Source organism: Danio rerio, chromosome 1, assembly GCF_049306965.1.
Source record: "Danio rerio strain Tuebingen ecotype United States chromosome 1, GRCz12tu, whole genome shotgun sequence".
Taxonomy (NCBI): Eukaryota; Metazoa; Chordata; class Actinopteri; order Cypriniformes; family Danionidae; genus Danio; species Danio rerio.
The window spans coordinates 25,840,830-25,858,708 of NC_133176.1; the positions used below are offsets into that span (position 1 = coordinate 25,840,830).

General features: G+C 33.7%; 1 protein-coding gene across 8 annotated transcripts in view; it reads right to left on the minus strand.

Annotated features, from left to right (window-relative positions):
• Window positions 1–17,879, minus strand: part of lrba (LPS-responsive vesicle trafficking, beach and anchor containing) — a 431,164-nt gene that overhangs the window by 303,138 nt on the left and 110,147 nt on the right. For all 8 annotated transcript variants that reach the window (XM_073951393.1, XM_073951386.1, XM_068221229.2 and 5 more), the window contains exons 22-24: window positions 2,314–3,567; window positions 1,976–2,151; window positions 247–400 (exon numbers count right to left, since the gene is read on the minus strand). In XM_073951393.1, coding sequence (XP_073807494.1) covers window positions 247–400; window positions 1,976–2,151; window positions 2,314–3,567 — 1,584 coding nt within the window. The remainder of the gene's footprint in view (window positions 1–246; window positions 401–1,975; window positions 2,152–2,313; window positions 3,568–17,879) is intronic.

A 17,879-nucleotide genomic window follows, 5' to 3' on the forward strand; every position in this document is an offset into this window, starting at 1 on the left:
AAAAGCAGAGACATCAAATTGTCTAAGTGTCTTAATTGACGAAAATATGCTCAAATGTTGGGTTGCAAAAAGCATTAGTAGTTGTAACTTGGCTATAACTTGTCAAATAAACACAGAATGTTGTATAAGCACTGTTGTATAAGGGTGGATCTTTGCCTCCACATCATGCATTTATAATTCTTTAACGCATGACAAGGCATTATTTATCCCTTACTTCATGCAACACAACTTAAACTGCATACTAACCGAAGAAGAAGTTGCTGCAGAAAGCAGAGGAAGAATTCCTCCACAGGCCATGATGAGGTTGTCCACCACCTGAGAGATGAGATGGACAGTGTTGTGCACGAACACCACATTCTCACTGCTGTTCACAAAGTCCATGACTGTCTTAGTTGAATGACTGTGGGGAGAAGTGGGAAAAAGTTATAATTTAACTAAATTCTAAAATGATCAATTAAAAACGATTGATGTTTATGAAGCACCTTAATGAAGCTCAAGAGGTGCTGATCAAAATACTGATACTGTCATTTAAAATTTCAAGATAACTTGATTTCTAGGAACAATAACCTATGGTTGTGTTGATAAAATGATGGCAAAACTGAGCTGTCATAAGATGTCTATTGTTAATATTGTAGCAATGTGTTTAAAAAGTTATGCTGGTCAATGTAGCACGTTTAACTTAACCAACCCAATGTCAGCAACCCAAGATCCAAAATATGTATAGGAAAATGATTCCCTCAAATCAAATTCCCAGTCATGTGGATTAAATTGGGGTGGCCAAAAAAAAAGATTTTTTTATGTTCTTGATAAAGTAATGATTCTCAAACACTGTGAATCTATCTTTTTCTATTTATTTTCTATTTCTTACATTCCATACCGTAAGTACTAAATCAGTTTTAATTCTGGAATTGAATATTTAGATTAAGAATTGGATACTTGTTTTAAAATAAAAAATTTTATCCCTCTTATTGATTCCTGTATGTGCGCACATTTAAATTTTTCACTCGACAATTCGCTAGGATCTTCCACACTGGCGAGCACCTTACATTAGCTATAATCTAAACATTAGTTTAGAGATGAACTGCAACGTGTTTAAAAGGCTACATGAGATGAAAAACAATGTAGGGTGTCGCGACCAACATGAAAAAGCGGTTGGTTCCCAAACATTAAATTAAAAGAATGCACCGTGTCAAATTTATTGTGCATCACAGGTGCAAGCAGCAAGTGTTGTGCATTTTAGTTTAACAGTTAGTTTGACCTACTGTAGTAATGAACAATACTTGTACAGCATTTATTAATTATAGTTCAAGATTTACCAGTGCATTTTTAAAATCTGAATTGGATGCTTTTTAACAATAGTTAACCGAGAGTTAACATAAACTAATAATGAACAACTTTCCATTAATTAAGGTTAACAAACATGGACAAATACTGTCATAAATGTATCGTTCATTGTTTGTTCATGTTAGCAAACGCATTAACTAGCATTAACTGATACAACCTTATTATAAAGTGTTAACTGTTGATATGTGATCAGATCAATAAAACTAACCTGAATTCCTTTGTGAACAGGGCCTAAATTACCTTTATTTTATTTTTTTTTACAATGAAATCGAAACTAGGAATCAATAAGAGTTGAAATCCATAAGGGGAATCGGAAATGCAATCAGAATCGATAAAATTCTATCAATACCCAAGCCTACCGACTACTCATTGTACACATCTAAAATAGAGAGATGTGCTTGGTTTTATCACATCTGGAATAGTAAGAATTAAATATTCAGGTGTGCGGCTCATAATATCACTTATAGATTTTTACTATTTATTTTAAAAATAAGAACATCATTTGTATTGTATATCCAGTGACTCAAATCAAGAGTCAAATTGAAAAGAAAGCCTGTGATAATGACTGGACTTTGATTTAAGAATATCCCTTTGTCTATTTGATCTTCTTTGGTTCATTATTTTCTCTCACCTTCTCCACATCTGCACGTCTGTCTCGATGGAGAACAGCAGGTCAGTCAGAAGACGCTGATGCATATGAGACCACTTGAACTCTGGGATACGGAACATAGTAGACCGAGCCGAAGATGAACCTTCATTGCTTTGACCTGTAGGGCTTGTGGGAGCAGCTTGATTTGCACTCGGGTTCTGCAAAAGAGGCATTTATTATTTTAACACTTGTCTTTTGTAAATTGTCTTGCCTCATAAAGAATCTTGAGTTTCCAATAAAATGTGTTCATTCGCATATAATGATTATTTGTAATTATCAACTTGTGTCAATGTCTTGGTTTTTCATTTCGCCAAACTTACTGTCGCTGAGGTGTCCTTCAGTTCCAGTCTTTCTGTGTCTGAGGCCACACTTGACACATCCAGCCTAGCTATTTTAATCTCTTTGGTTTTATTTGCTGAATTGTCAGTCCCTGCCACCTTCGGAGAGTCTTGGTTATTTGCTGCATCCTGTGAGATACTCTCAGCACTAGAGCTAACCTCTGCTTTAGACTTCTGTTCTGTTGTTGTTTGCTCTGCCTCAACATCTCCATGACCCTCCGTCTGAGGCTTGGTCTCCTCAGGAGAGGAGCTTTGGTTTAAATCCACCTCCACCATGGGGGCTGGTGAATCCTGGATTCCCACAGTCTTCTCATTTTCCATAAGCTTTTCATCTTTATCAGTTTCAGACTTGTTCTCCTTCTCCTTTCCACCGTCTTCCCTTTCAACACCATGGTCATCTGTCTCCCCAGTTGTAGCAGACACAAATGAAGAGTCCTCTGTGCTGTCATCACTGACTTTCACGAAGTTGCTGGCCGAGGAAACATCAGTGCTATCTTCATTCACAACAGAGGCCCCAGTCGTGCTGGTTTCCTCATGGACTAAAACCTCAGAAGACTTTTGAGTGGAATCTTCCTTAACAGCTTCAAGAGTAGAATCTCCAAGATCTTTCTTTTCATCCTCTACCTGAACGTTTTGCTCATTTTCCGCATTACTTGTTTTACCTTCATCTGACATCTTCACAGCTTCAGTTGCATCTTTGGCATTCTTGTCAGTTTCAGTCTGTGGGCTGTCGGTATCGTCTTTTATACTCAGATTACTGCTCTCCTCTTCAACTCTACCTTCAGTCTTAACATTTTCCATTTGTTCACGGTCTTCATCCCCTGTTTTATGATTGTCATCCATATGTTTTATTTCATTATCTTTTTCTGGTTCTTTTACAGCGTACTGTTCATCCTTATCCCTGTCCTGCATCTCCACTGAGGTGGGAACAGTGTCTGTCAGCCTCTCTTCCTCATCTCTGACCAGAATGTTGGACACTGTGACAGGGATCTGGGTCTGCATCTCCTCATTGTCTGCAGTCTGATCGTTGTCCTGCTCCTCTACACGTAGCTCAATAACAGTAGATGGAGCCTTCTCTTCTGTATGCAGTTCCCCGTTGGCCGAGGCAAGGAACTGAGAATCTTGGCTGACTCCAGAGATCGTTCGGATCCTGCTTTCAGATCCTCCCTCAGATCCTATTCGCTGGTACTCAAGAAACATTCGGGCCAGATTCTCCTTGTGTTGCTCAAAGGTGACCTGTTAAAACAACCACAAATGTTTTGAAAGAAATGTTAATTATAAAGAAGGAAAAAATGTGAATTCAACAATGTTAAACTATAAATAAATGGTGTGCAATGAATAGCTTGTTATAAGATCAACCAATCAAATGGTTTGGATGTTTAAATTTAGTTATCAGTTTAAATCTACAAACTTTTACAATATTTTTTTTCTTCACCAATCATTTAAAATTCACTTCTCGTCCAATCAGGTTAAAAAAACAGAACTAAATGTTGTACAGTGCAATAAAATATAATATAATATAATATAACAGGGCTCGAAATTGCAACCATTTTGGTCGCATATGTGCCCGAAATTTTACCTATGCGACTTATATTAAATATATTTGGGTGCATTTGTGCGAGTACAAAAAATAGTTATGTGCGACCATTTTTTACCGCAAAATTTTGCGGTAAATGCACCACATGCACGGATTTGGGAGACATTCCTGCAGAATGCATCTCTGCACTTGAAACGCGAAACGCAGCGCTCAGGAATGGTTTTAAACAGTTGTCATGTCAACTTGCTGCAGTAAACAAAGCCAAGTCCGTAATGCTTGCCCCGCCTTTGCGCTCTTCTTATTGGCCCACTGCTCTAGCACTGAAATATCAGCTGTCAATCACTCAGTCAATGCCTTCTGGCTTGGGATGATAGTGAGAGGTGAGCGCTGATCATGAGAAAGAAGATAACACTGACAGATTTTGTTTTAGAAACCATGTCATCTATAGTAACAAATAATGACACATCTTACTAGTGATCATGTGCTGAATGTTAATCCACCATCTACACTTTTTGAAGAGTGGATAAAAGACTTCCGTTGGCTTCAAGTCCGCTATGAAAAGTCTGTGGGATGTAATTTTCAGGTAACTGTTTGCCACATCTAGCATAAAAGCTTCTGTTTAATCCTTTATTTTATTCTCCAGATGCTGTCTGCCATGCAAGTGGCAGCTATATGTATAATTTAACACCACGTACACCATTGCAAACAGGCTTACACTGACTAAACTAATATTGCTACTCATGAAAAGTATTGCTATTAATATGAAGTATGCACATAATAAGGTACAGTATACGTCAAAAACATCAGTGCAATATTAGACACGACCCGTAAGAACAGCACAGTTATATCGTTAACAGATTCATTCATGTCAAGCAGTGCGTGCAGGGCCGGGAAGCGCTCCATGTACCTTTTGGTCACTTAGTTATGTGAAAAAAATCTATTTTCTTGTGATAACGGGATTTCGTTGAGACATATTTTTCTCACGCATGCATACATATTTTTTTGCTTGTTAGTTTGATTAATGTTGATTTTAAATGCAATTAATATGTTTCTATAAAACTTGTAGTAACAGTGCTTATAAGTGCGACTTAATTTTGGCTGATGCGCCTAAATTTTTTATGTTAAGAGCACCATTGCTACCTAGCAATAAGTTTAATTTCGAGCCCTGTATAATATAATATAATACAATACAATACAATATAATATAATATAATATAATATAATATAGTACAATACAATACAATACAATATAATATAATATAATATAATATAATATAATATAATATAATATAATATAATATAGTACAATACGATACAATACAATATAATATAATATAATATAATATAGTACAATACGATACAATACAATATAATATAATATAATATAATATAATATAGTACAATACAATACAATACAATATAATATAATATAATATAATATAATATAATATAATAAAAATGGATTCACTACCATTTTAAGTGTAATAAAAATGATACTTCTATCAGATGCGGTTCAAGTGCGTAAGAAAATGTTTCTTTTGCTATCAGATAATATGTTGAAATATAGCATCAGTGTTCCCACCCTGTTAGCTGTTATACTCTGCACAGTGGCCACTTCAATGCACACACACACACACATCACATACAATACATTACTGCATGATAGAGCAAACCATATTAACAGGTATGCAACATAAAGACATGCGATTTTTTTTAAAAAATGAATAAAAACACTAATTTGCATGTTGATTCTAATTGGGAGCAGTTTATGTTTCATTTAGTTAGTTTGTATTGTTTACAATTTATTACCACATGTTTTTCTGTCATTTCAAAATTGCCACTTTACTTTCACTTTGTGCCACTCTTTCAATCAATGTGCTAGTGGGACAAACAATATGGCGAATTTTGTTTGGGTTGGTTATACAGTTAAAGTCAGAATTATTAGCCCCCTAAATTATTAGCCCCATGTTTATTTTTTCCCCAATTTTTGTTAAACAGAGAGAAGATTTTTTTCAACACATTTCTAAACATAATAGGTTTAATAACTCATTTCTATTAACATATTTATTTTATCTTTACCATGATGACAGTAAATAATGTTTGATTAGATATTTTTCAAGACACTTGTATACAGCTTAAAAGTGACATTTAAAAGCTTAACTAGGTTAATTAGGTTAACTAGGCAGGTTAGGGTAAATAGGCAAGTTATTGTAATTGTTTTGTAGACAATCAAAAACCAATATTTATATATATATATATATATATATATATATATATATATATATATATATATATATATATATATATATATATATATATATATATATATATAGATAGATATATATAGCTTAAAGTGGCTAATAATCATGACCTTAAAATGTTTTTTTTTTTCCAAAACTGTTTTTATTCTAGCCAAAATAAAACAAATAAGACTTATTAAAATATTAAAAAAATATTATCAGACATAACTTGCTCTGTTAAACATCACTTCAAAAATATAAAAAAATAAAATAAAATAAAAAAATTGAAAGGGTGGCTAGTAATTTTGACTTCAACTGTATATTTGGAAAAAAAAAGAAAGAAAATGATCACTTTAGTGTAGGGTAAATGATTTGCAGTGGTTGTTTTTCATTCCCATTAGATCACAATTTTTAAATAATCAGTACAGGAGGTGACAATGATCAACAGCAGGATTAGTTCAAAGATAATAAATGCAAGTAAAATAGATTAAGCTGTCCACATGTGACTCCTTATATGCATAAAGCTGCTGATGAGACGTTCCAAGCATCCTCCTTACACAAACATGCAAAGCATAATGGGTAATTTTGCGCTCCATGGAAAACAAGCTTGGAATCAAGCTTTTTAAAATTTAATATGCTTTAGAGTACCATTCTAATCCTATACTTGAATTTTCCTATTTAAAACTATTATAGTGTGGTACACATGATTATCAGCATCTCTGCGATGCTGAAATTAGAGGAAATTAAACGGTAAACTCAAGCTTAAATTCAAACTAACGGGATTAATAGGATGACAGAATTGTTGCTGATTCAAAATAAACTGCACATTAACACCACTCTGACCACAGTTGTGCTCAAATATATACAAATGCCATGTGTTGTTTCACACTCGTGTATAAACTTTGACAAGTTTTCCTTTGACTTTGAATTGCCAAGCTCTGTCAACACAACTAGCTCCACAGAAAAAAAAACACAGAAAGCACCTACAGCAGCATTGCTGTGTTCATTACACAATGTCTTATGCATTGCACTGTGATTTGCATTTCCACAAAGCAGAAAGTTTAGCATTGAATTTCCACAAAATTCTGTGCTCTCTGCTTACAACACCTGTGTGCCAGCTAACAGAAAATAACAAGATCGGGCTTCATACAGCTGCTGTTAATTGTTAATGACAGACACCATTTATGTATGCATGCATGTATGTTTGTTTGTATGCATTTATGTATGTATGTATGCATGTTTGTTAGTATGTATGCATGTTTGTTAGTATGTATGCATGTATGCTTGTACGCATGTTTGTTTGTATGTATGTATGTATGTATGTATGTATGCATGTATGTATGTATGTATGCAACCCAGGCTCATTCTGAAAACATACCACTATATACATTTCTGAAGAGCGCCAAATATGTCCCATGTATGATTTTTTTTTTGTTTTTTTTTGTAGTTTCTGTTTTCACAAATCCACCAGAGGCTGTTGTGTATGCATTTTGAGATCCCAAATTTCTCTCATGAGTGCCAATTGTGCCTGCAGTTTTAACGTAAATCCACCAGAGACCGCTGTCGACTAACTGACTGATTGACTGACCCACCCCCTTCTCTTTCCCTAAACTCAACCAATAGTTTTTTTGTTTGTTTTTTCAAAAGCACAGACTGACCCACCCACCCACTTCCCTAAACCCAACTGACAGTTTTAAAAAGCAAAAAAAGAAAAGCCCTCGTCTGATTTTTACCATGTTTTCAGATTTTATCACAGAGTCACTCTGTTATTTACTTTTTTATATTTTGACTTCTGTTTTTGTCTTACATGCTTTTTTTAAAACTATTCTGTGCAGGATTCGAACCCCTCCATCGTGGTCAACTCCTCTCTGCGTCTCAAGTTCACCGACATACATGGCAAGCTACCAGATAAACTGGTAACAGCGGGAAAGCAGTCTATACGGAAGTGCTCAACTGGTAAGCACAAAAAGAAACAGCATCATGCTGCTCCATAGCGTTCGTTTTAGGGACAAAATAACAGCCATGCGTACTTCCAGCTATATAATTCACAATCTCCAGTAATTAAAAGGGCTACATTTTCAGAATGAGCCTATGTTGGATGCATGCATGCATATATGAATACATGTGTGGATTGATGCATGCATGTATGGCTATATGTATATATGCATGCACAAATGCACAAATGGATGGATGGATGGATGGATGGATGGATGGATGGATGGATGGATGGATGGATGGATGGATGGATGGATGGATGGATGGATGGATGGATGGATGGATGGATGGATGGATGGATGGATGGATGGATGGATGGATGGATGGATGGATGGATGGATGGATAAAACTATCATCAGAGCAATTACAAGTATCACTAGCAAAAAAACTAGCAAAAAAATATGAAAAGAAAAATGTCATATGTGTTAGAGGACTGCAACTACCAGCAGACACACAGCATCTGCACACACATAATCTGTAGCACAACAAAATGCACCTTAATTTATCAAAGGAACACAACAGACAGAAAGTCAAACACACCACTGGGGAAACGGGAAACAACTTGCAACTTCCACACCAATGCCAGCATTTGCATTTAGGCAAGAAAGCCTTATTATACGTAATTAATTGGCCGTTATTGTTCTAAATTAGCCTGCTACAAGCCTGGCCATTAATCTTCCATGCAGTCTGACTGCTAATCCATGGCCATTTGCACTGAATGGACAGCTCTGAAAAAAGCTTTGCTGGTTTTCTTTCTCTCTTGACTGTCTTCTTCTTAGAAACAGCAAGACAATTAGTCTGGGCTCAGTTTGGCTTTTAACATTTAGGCCCAACGATGTATTTTAAAAAAAATACTTTGGGATTGAATGCCAAATAAATGGATAAGCATGGTATAAATGTCCAAACATATCAAAAAGGGCTGCAAGGCATTTGAGGATTTGAGAAAAAATGAAAGTTAAAACTCATGTAAACCACTAAGCGTTTAAAAAGCTGCGCATGAGGCCCTATATTATCCAGTTAAGTATTATCTTTAAGAATCAGCATATGCTGTTAAAGGTTTTTAAAAAAGTCCTCATGTGTACACTAAAAGCACCTCATTGTCTGTCAGCTCGCTACAATGCGTATCATACCAATAAAGAATTACGTCATGTGAAAAGCATTAGTGTCCTTACTATAATCGGCATACGGTACATGTGAGCCCTTGGCGTGTTCTGGAGATAAAGTTACTCTGGAAAGCGAGTAACTACAGAAATGTGGTTTCGAAATGCAGCCTGTATGCCACCGGGTGGGCTAGACATCAGTTTAAATCTGATCTAATTTAATTCCAATCAGCTCTGTAGTCACGGGGCATTGAAAAAAAAAAAACTCACCATGTATATAATATACAGTGCAGGCTTCATAACATGACATTGAGCTTTGTATCACCATGGCATGTTGGTGATAACTTAATGCAAATTAAGTTGCATACAGTTCAGTATATAAAAAGTATTAAAAAAATATTAAAATATTACATCAAATGATTGCATCTGGGTAGAAAAAATATATAAATACATTACAACTATTTTTAAGGTATTCAAATTTGCACTGTATCTATGAAAAATCCTAAAGCTGAGAGTAAAATATAAGAATTCCTCAGTCTAGTGAAGAATCATGTAGCATCAGACTGATGATCCAGCAATCAGACTGCAAGCTCAGCAATAGACCAAAACAGAGCTTAAAACACTGATCTTAGATCAGCAGGGAGCAGTCGGCCACAGACTCTCACAGTAGGGCCAGTAGGGAGCCCTATTTAGATCAATAGATAGTGAGTAACCGCAAAACAAAGGGGAAATAGGGACCCTGAGAATGCTCTAATTGGATTAGCTAAATGCGATTCCATTCCTGCAAAAATCAATGTGGTCAGCAGACTGAATCCCTTCTCTACTGTCCAGAACACATTGCTAGTTTTCTTTTTATTCAATACTCTCACAGTTGTCTAGACGAAAGTGGACGGTACTCAGAGAGAGCGACTCAAAAGCAGACAAGAAAAAAACAGACTTTTCCATTAGAAAAGTATATCAATCAGAATGTAAAGGTATTCTGTCTGGCATATTTTTGTAGGTTGCTCACTTACTAAATATAAAAATAAAAAGTAAAAACTATAAATATGTTATTATGTAATCATTTCGACATAAAACGGATTGTCATCTTTAAAATATCTAAATAAAAATCAGATTAACACTCCCTCCAGAAAAATCTTTAAGGTCTGTGATGGTATGATAAGCCTGTGGATTGTACGTCAAGAAAGTGAATGTTTTATCAATGTCAGTGTCTTTAAACAGTCAATGTTTTCCATGTTCTAAAGTCAGTTTGCATGCAGGCCTATATGACTTCATTCAATACTGACTGACTGCAGGTTTGCCTTTGTCTTTACAAGCAATGTTCCAATACTGGATCCCATTGTCTTCTAAATCCATAGTATTGCTGTTGTCAAGCCGGATAAGCAGCTTCATGACACCCCAGAATAGACTTGATGTTCTCAGACGGGCAAGTTATTCCTTCAGAACATCTCCATTAGGCCCAGAATCTCACTACTGCCAGTAGGACAAACATCTATGTATTTAAATATGTTTCTAATTACATAAAAATGTATCATTTAAAAGGGGAAAATAAAATAAAATAAAATAATATTAAGTAAAATAAAATAAAATTTAATTTAATTTAATTTAACGTTTCCATCTTATCCGTGCATTCAAAGCAGTTAAGTGGTGTAATGTAACATTAGTTTAACATGCGTTATAATAATTTAACTTGTTTTCTTTATTTCTAACAAGATAGAAAGGGCCTTTTTTGCCCATTATTTGGTTTAAAATACAATATGTGATCCTAGAACCCAAAATCAGTCATAATTGTTTTATTTTATTTGATTTTTTCTGGAAATTGAGATTTATTAATGATATGAATGCTGAATAAATACGATTTTTATGAATGTATGATTTGTATGACAGTACTTGGAAGAGATACATGTACATATTTGAAAATCTGTAATCAACGTTAAATTTGCCAAATGAAGTGCTTAGCAAAGCACATTACAAATAAAAATGAAGTTTTACATATTTACAGTAGGTCATTTACTAAATATTATCATGGAATAAGATCTTTACTTAATACTCTAATGATTTTTGACATAAAAACATTAAATAACTTGACCCATGCAATGTATTTTTAGCTATACCTATACAACATACTGTAATACATATTTATTATAGTTATTAATAATTACTTTTTCGTTTTAACACTTCCCTTTTCAAGAAGAACACAAAAGCATAGGTGTGACGCCCCAGTAGAGGAAATCTCTAAAGAGCGTTCTAGAATTAAACTGCAGTTTCCATGGGATTAGACACTTTTTCAAGAGCATTACAGCATCTCTTTCACCCATTAAGACGTTCCCCACAATGGAAGAAAAGAGTGCTGACTAGAGAAGCATGAAGGGCACTGGGTCTTTCACAAGGTGACCACTTGAAGCAGAAAACTGTCCCTACAGTAACTGTGTGCAGTGGCGTCTCATTTATGTGCAGCTCTGAAACGGGGGCACCTTGGGTAAGCTGTGGTGTCAGCAGGCCCATCTGCAGAAACATCTGTCTGCCCGCAATGAGCTGGCTTGAGAGACGACAGCAATTCCTTCGACATGCACATGCCCAGTAAAACACAATCAAGTAGGAATCAGAGAAAAGTGTGACTGCTTAAGTCCTTGTGTTAAGAGTAATCATATTATCTTATCAACATTTTATGTTGCAATAATTGCTGAAATTTTTATCACAATATATGCTCTTGATGTTAAATTAAGCTGCATAAAAAGGGGATATTTCTATATAGGGCTGGGTGATTAATCAAAAAGTAATTGAAATCAACATTCAGAACTAGTATTCAATAACATTTTTCTGGGTTGATTTTTTTCAATTACTTTTCTTATTACGTGTGGAGTCACGTGACCCCGTTCTGTTAAGGCTGTTTTAAACTTCTGCGTTGAACGCATGGGTGTGATCCGGAGCAGCCTTCGCACGGTCACGTACCTGTGCACCTTTCAAAAAAATGTAACTACTCGTAGCATGTTTGCACTACATTGAAGACGATTGGAAGCTACACCAGAGATGCCTTGAGAGGGCATATTTTCCATTACAATATAAGTATTATTTTCATTTTTTTTTTACGGAAGAATCAAGAAATACACTGTTTAAAATATTATTTACATGATATACACAAGTTATTTTATTAAAAAGAGAAACTGCTTATTTTCTATTTTTAATATGAAAAACAGTGAAAATAATTATTTTGTTTCCAAAAGTGCAAGGTACTCATTTGTGACTGTTTCAGGCAATGTGTGATTTACCTTCACTTGTTCAGCGTTAATGTTCAATAAATAATCATAGATAGTAGAGGGTGTGCGTTTCCTTCAACTATTATAAAATTAAGTAACGCACCCTTCATTCAAAAATCTCTCAGTGAGCGTATTTACTGTACAAAACTTATCAGTGAACTATGAGGGCAAATAAATAAATAAATAAATAAATAAATAAATAAATAAATAATCGTTCATTAATCATAATCAAGTTAAAATCTTCAATTAATCGATATTTTGATATTTTTCGATTTTAGGCCAAATCGCCCAGCCCTATTTCTACAGTTATAATGAAAAAAAGAGCTTTTCTGTGTACTGTTTCTCTATTTCTGTGTACTGCTTTATAGTATATAAATGTTCAGAGTAAACAAGTGTTTTAAACCAATTAATTTGCAAAACATTATGACCTATAAAAAATAAATAATACATTACAATAAGAACTAATTAGTAAACATTTCCACATTATCCAAAAATCACCAACACTGTAAAAAAAAGGCTGGGTTTCACACAGTTGATTTGTGTTCAGAAAACATGAATTAAATTAACTATTAAGCTTTTACAAGATTAAGTGGATTGAACAAAAAAAATGTAATTAATTGTCCCTCCAAAAACAACACAATTAGGTTATTACTTATACAAGCAGTTTAAATAAACAGCAAATGTAAGTTTTGAAGTGAATGAGAAATATCTGCATGTCACCCAAGTTATTATTTGAATGTTAAACTGTAAAAAATACAATTAAAGTTGTTGTTGGCTCCATTAAATAAAAGTAATTGCTTTTAATAATAAGATATGTTTTGCACCAATTAGATTAAATTAAATAATGCTAACAATTGTAGCCTTTTTGTAAATGGTTAACATAGGTCAAAAAGAATCAGAACATTTTTAAGTAATATCTTGGGGATCTTTATATCTATTAATATCTTGGTAAATTTTACCGTTTGTACATTTAAAATGAAAATAAACAGTCAGTTAACCCTTTAACTGCCTGCTCTCCCAAATGGTTAACCATATTTACACTGTTTTAAATAATGACTGTTGTCACCACCAATATCCTAGTGGTTAAGTGCACAGACATATAGCATCATGGTGCTCACGGCGACCTGAGTTCGCTTCCCGGCTCGAGGTCCTTTGCCGACCCATCCCCTCTCTCTGCTCCCAATGCTTCCCTGTCTGTAACCTCCACTATCCTGTCCAAATTAAAGGTGTAAATAATAATAATAATAATAATAATAATAATAATGACTTTTAAAGTAATTTAAAGAATGACTGTTTTAAATAATGATTTACACACAGCATTGTTAGTTTATAAAAGAAATCAAACAAATATAATCCTGTTGCACTACTACACTTGATTTTGCTTTTATTGTGAAAAAAAAACAAAAACAAAAACAAGAAAGCACGTTAAATTAGAATCTGAAATATTTTAGGGAATACTTAAAAAAGATTATTTAGTATTCAAAAATGTTTATTTTTGATCATGTTTTTAAATAAACTGGTTTAGCAAACATATTTACAGGTATTTTTCATAGCAAATGTATTATTTCTTGTATTTCTTGTAAACTAGAGGTTTATGGTGGAGGTTGAAATTTTAAAAAAATTATGGGATGTATTGAAAACCAATGTGTTGAGTGTGCTAACTAGTGACAATAGGAGTTCGGAAATGCAATCCAATTTTTGTCTTGGTGGGGAGGTTGAGGATTAAGTCATTGGTGCTTTATTGAACACAAGTATGCATATTCATTTATTTCGCACAGAATATAGGCATGTCTAGTTAACAGTATGTTTTATGCAGCTCTCTGTAATACTTCATAGAACTAAAAATATGTAGCAAGCTGGGAAAATAACGGAAGAGTCAAACAAAAACAACTTTGTATAAACAACCTTTATCTAAATGTATGTCTCCCCAAGAGCATGCATTTATTTACCGCCGGGTTCCCAAAAGGCCATCTGGATTTATGAGGATTCCCATAATGATTGCCAAGGCCACTTGAAATGAATATTAAATGTGTTCAAACACAGGAGACCTAAAACCCAAGCACAAATATTCCATATAGTATATCTCTAAGATGCAAACACACACTTTTCTATTTCACACTCACAATGTCTCTCTCTCCCCCCACTCTCTTTCCCACACACACACACACACCCCTGCAGCTGAAAGGGAGAGCTACAGTGACAAACAGCTCTCCTACTCCAGAGTTGGCAGGAAATCTATCACGCCGGACAATAAAATTGCAATTGAGTTTCTTTAGCTTTTTTTTTTTTCTCCTCAGCAGATGCATGTATCTCTCTAGCTCTGCGCTGCAGCACCTTCCAGCTCATACGGACGACCCCCTTTTCTGTTTTTAGACCAGAGCACAGCCGTTGTAAACAGAACAGTACTTTACCTGCATTAATCTTGTGCAATTACAGCGCAAGAAAGCAATTACAGGCTTGACCCATAGGAAGGGGAGTGATCAATTTGTGTGCACTTGCCTCAGCAAGGAGCTACTTAAGGAATGCAAGCAGACCCCAATACAATGTGTCTGCATGTAAAAGAGTGAAAGCAAAAGCTGGCTGATGCTGCTCGATACACCGAAGTGTTATTATTTTTACTACTATTATTATTTTACTATATTTCAAGAAATGTGGGTGTGATTCCGTAGACTGATTTAAAATATATGTGATTTTCATGTTTACCTTAGAAGACATTATGCATGTTTCTATCATTATCATCATTAGAATTAACATTTGCATTTCAGTATGATATTAAATTGAGTTTGACAGCACGAGTTGACAGTTTCTTACCTTCCTTTAAAATGTTTCACTGTCACTGTTATTATGCTCTTTTGTATATAATAATGATTAAGAACAGCTGGACATGAACACACATACATTAAAATGAACCTATTGGTTTTATTTATATGAGTGCTTCATAAGAAATAAACAACAAATACATTGCCAATGATTGAGCTGCAATATGCAAAACATGGTCACACTTTAAAATAAGGTTTTATTAGTTAATGTACAATGTAAAAATAACTACTAAATTTACAGTAACTTACTGGCATTTTTGATTGACAGTAAGACTGTAATTTTAGAAGCACACAGTAATGAAATATATATACAATTGTAATGTAAAAATACAGCACATTTGTAATTGTTTCTTTACAGTGCTTATAAAATTATACGTTTACTGTCAACAAAAAATGCCAGTAAGTTACTGTAAATTATACAGTAAATTCTTTACAGTGTATTTGCTAACAACACAAACAAATGAACAATACTTAAATGACATTTATTCGTCTTAATAAATCAACACTAATGCATTGTTGAAATCCAAAGGTGTGCTAGTTAACATTAGTAGTTGCACTGTGGGTTAACAAGAACTTAACTTGATTTTTATTAACTAACATTAACAAAGATAAATAAATACTGAAATAAAAGTTTTGTTCATTGTTTGCTTGTGTAAGTAAATACATGAACTTAATATTAAGAAATAAAACCTTATTGTACTCAAAACATTGCCAACTATTATGGTTGATAATACTTAAAATGATGTCAATTTGTATATCGCTATCAAAAATATATATTTTTTAAATTGTGTGCATCTTTCTAACTTTACAAAGTTGATATATGCAATCTGTAATTAAAACATTCATAAGCAAAACCAGATTCAATTATCAATAAACCATTTAAGGCAGAGGTGCCCAATCAAGTTTTTGTTTGTTTTATTGCATAAATCACATTTTTTGTTGTTGTTGTTTTTCTTCCAAATTTTAACGTTGTCATTTAGAGCTTTTTTTGACTAAGCCATATTTTCATATAATGAATGTTTTAACTTGAGAAGAGTTTATAATCAATATTTGGATGATTAATCTAGATTTTTAATACAGCAAATGAAAACATCTGCCTTGCTAGCCAATTGTCAGTTTCTAAAGAAAAGTACTTCGTTTTGAAGTACTGTCATCTGACCATTCTAAAATAAATGAATTTATTTATTTATTTATTTGAATTTGTTTTTGTATTTACTACATTTACTAATTTGGCAGACCCTTTTGTCCAAAGCAGTTTAAAATTGACCTAGTAAAATTTATAATTTAAAATTTTAATAGCAAATATTATATTTAGTAAAAAATATATAGTTATTATACAGTGCTCAGCATATACAAGTACACCCCTCATAAATCTGATTTTAAACTCATATTCTTTATTCAATTTATCATACAATATTATATTTGTGCATATTCATTAGATAGGTCAGTACTGAAGCCAAATCTCACAAAATAACTTACAATAACGGTAAAAAACTAGTAGACCCAATTTATGTTAAAGAAAAATATTATATACAAATTCTAGAGAAGCAAAAAAAATTGAAAAGATTTGTTAAAGTTTTGTAGGTTGTATTTTATTTTGCAATATTTTGCTTGAATTTAAATGTATTATTTTTCAATTTATATATATATATATATATATATATATATATATATATATATATATATATATATATTTGGTGACTAAAATATTATTTTAATAAATATATTGGTTTAATAAATCTGTTTTGTTTAAATTCACCAAAATACATTGCCTATATTCACAGAGAAATGGCTAAAAATGTTCATTTTTAAAATGGGGTGTACTCAATTATGCCGAGCACTGTATCAGTAAAAACAATAATAAAACAAAAATGATCAAACATAAATTAGAAATAAGCATATTCTTTAAGGCTAATAATTATCTAGATCAGCCTGACATGCAACAGTAACACCACCAATGAAAGCCTAGAGTCTGTGGTGGTTAGTCCTCACAACAGAAAACCGGAAGTGTTTAGGAAACCAATTTGAAAACAATCATAATTTTTATGGTCTATTTTGTTGAGGCTAGAACCGCAGAACTCCGAGGCTATATAAACGCTGCATATACTGATGAATAAGCACAGCGAGAACTACAGATCTCCTTATTTCTGCAAGCCTCCCGCACAGCACTGCTGTGCCCCCAAGTGGCCGCTGACAACAAATAGAGCAGAGCATCCGAATACAGCAAAGTGTATAAATGGAGCAATGCCAGCAGCTGATGCCCAAAGCCACAGTCTGACACCAAATCACTTCACTATGCTTGGAACCGTGTCTGTATTTACAATATCAATAGAGCATTTTAAAATAGACATTTCTGTAGCTAGAAAGCTAAGAAATCTGAGAGCTCTCAGAGACATTAAGAAGGCAATTCAATCTGTAAAAGAAAGTCTGAATGAGGAGTTTGGCAGTGGAGAGAAATAAAGATTCTTATCGAAGAAGTCTAGTTGATTACAGAGTATAATAACAGTCAGGTGTCTGTAGATTAGTGCTGATGCAGGAGTCTGAGCACATGAAGGAACGAGAAATACAAGAGCATAATCAGTGCTGAAGAAAAGAAGAGC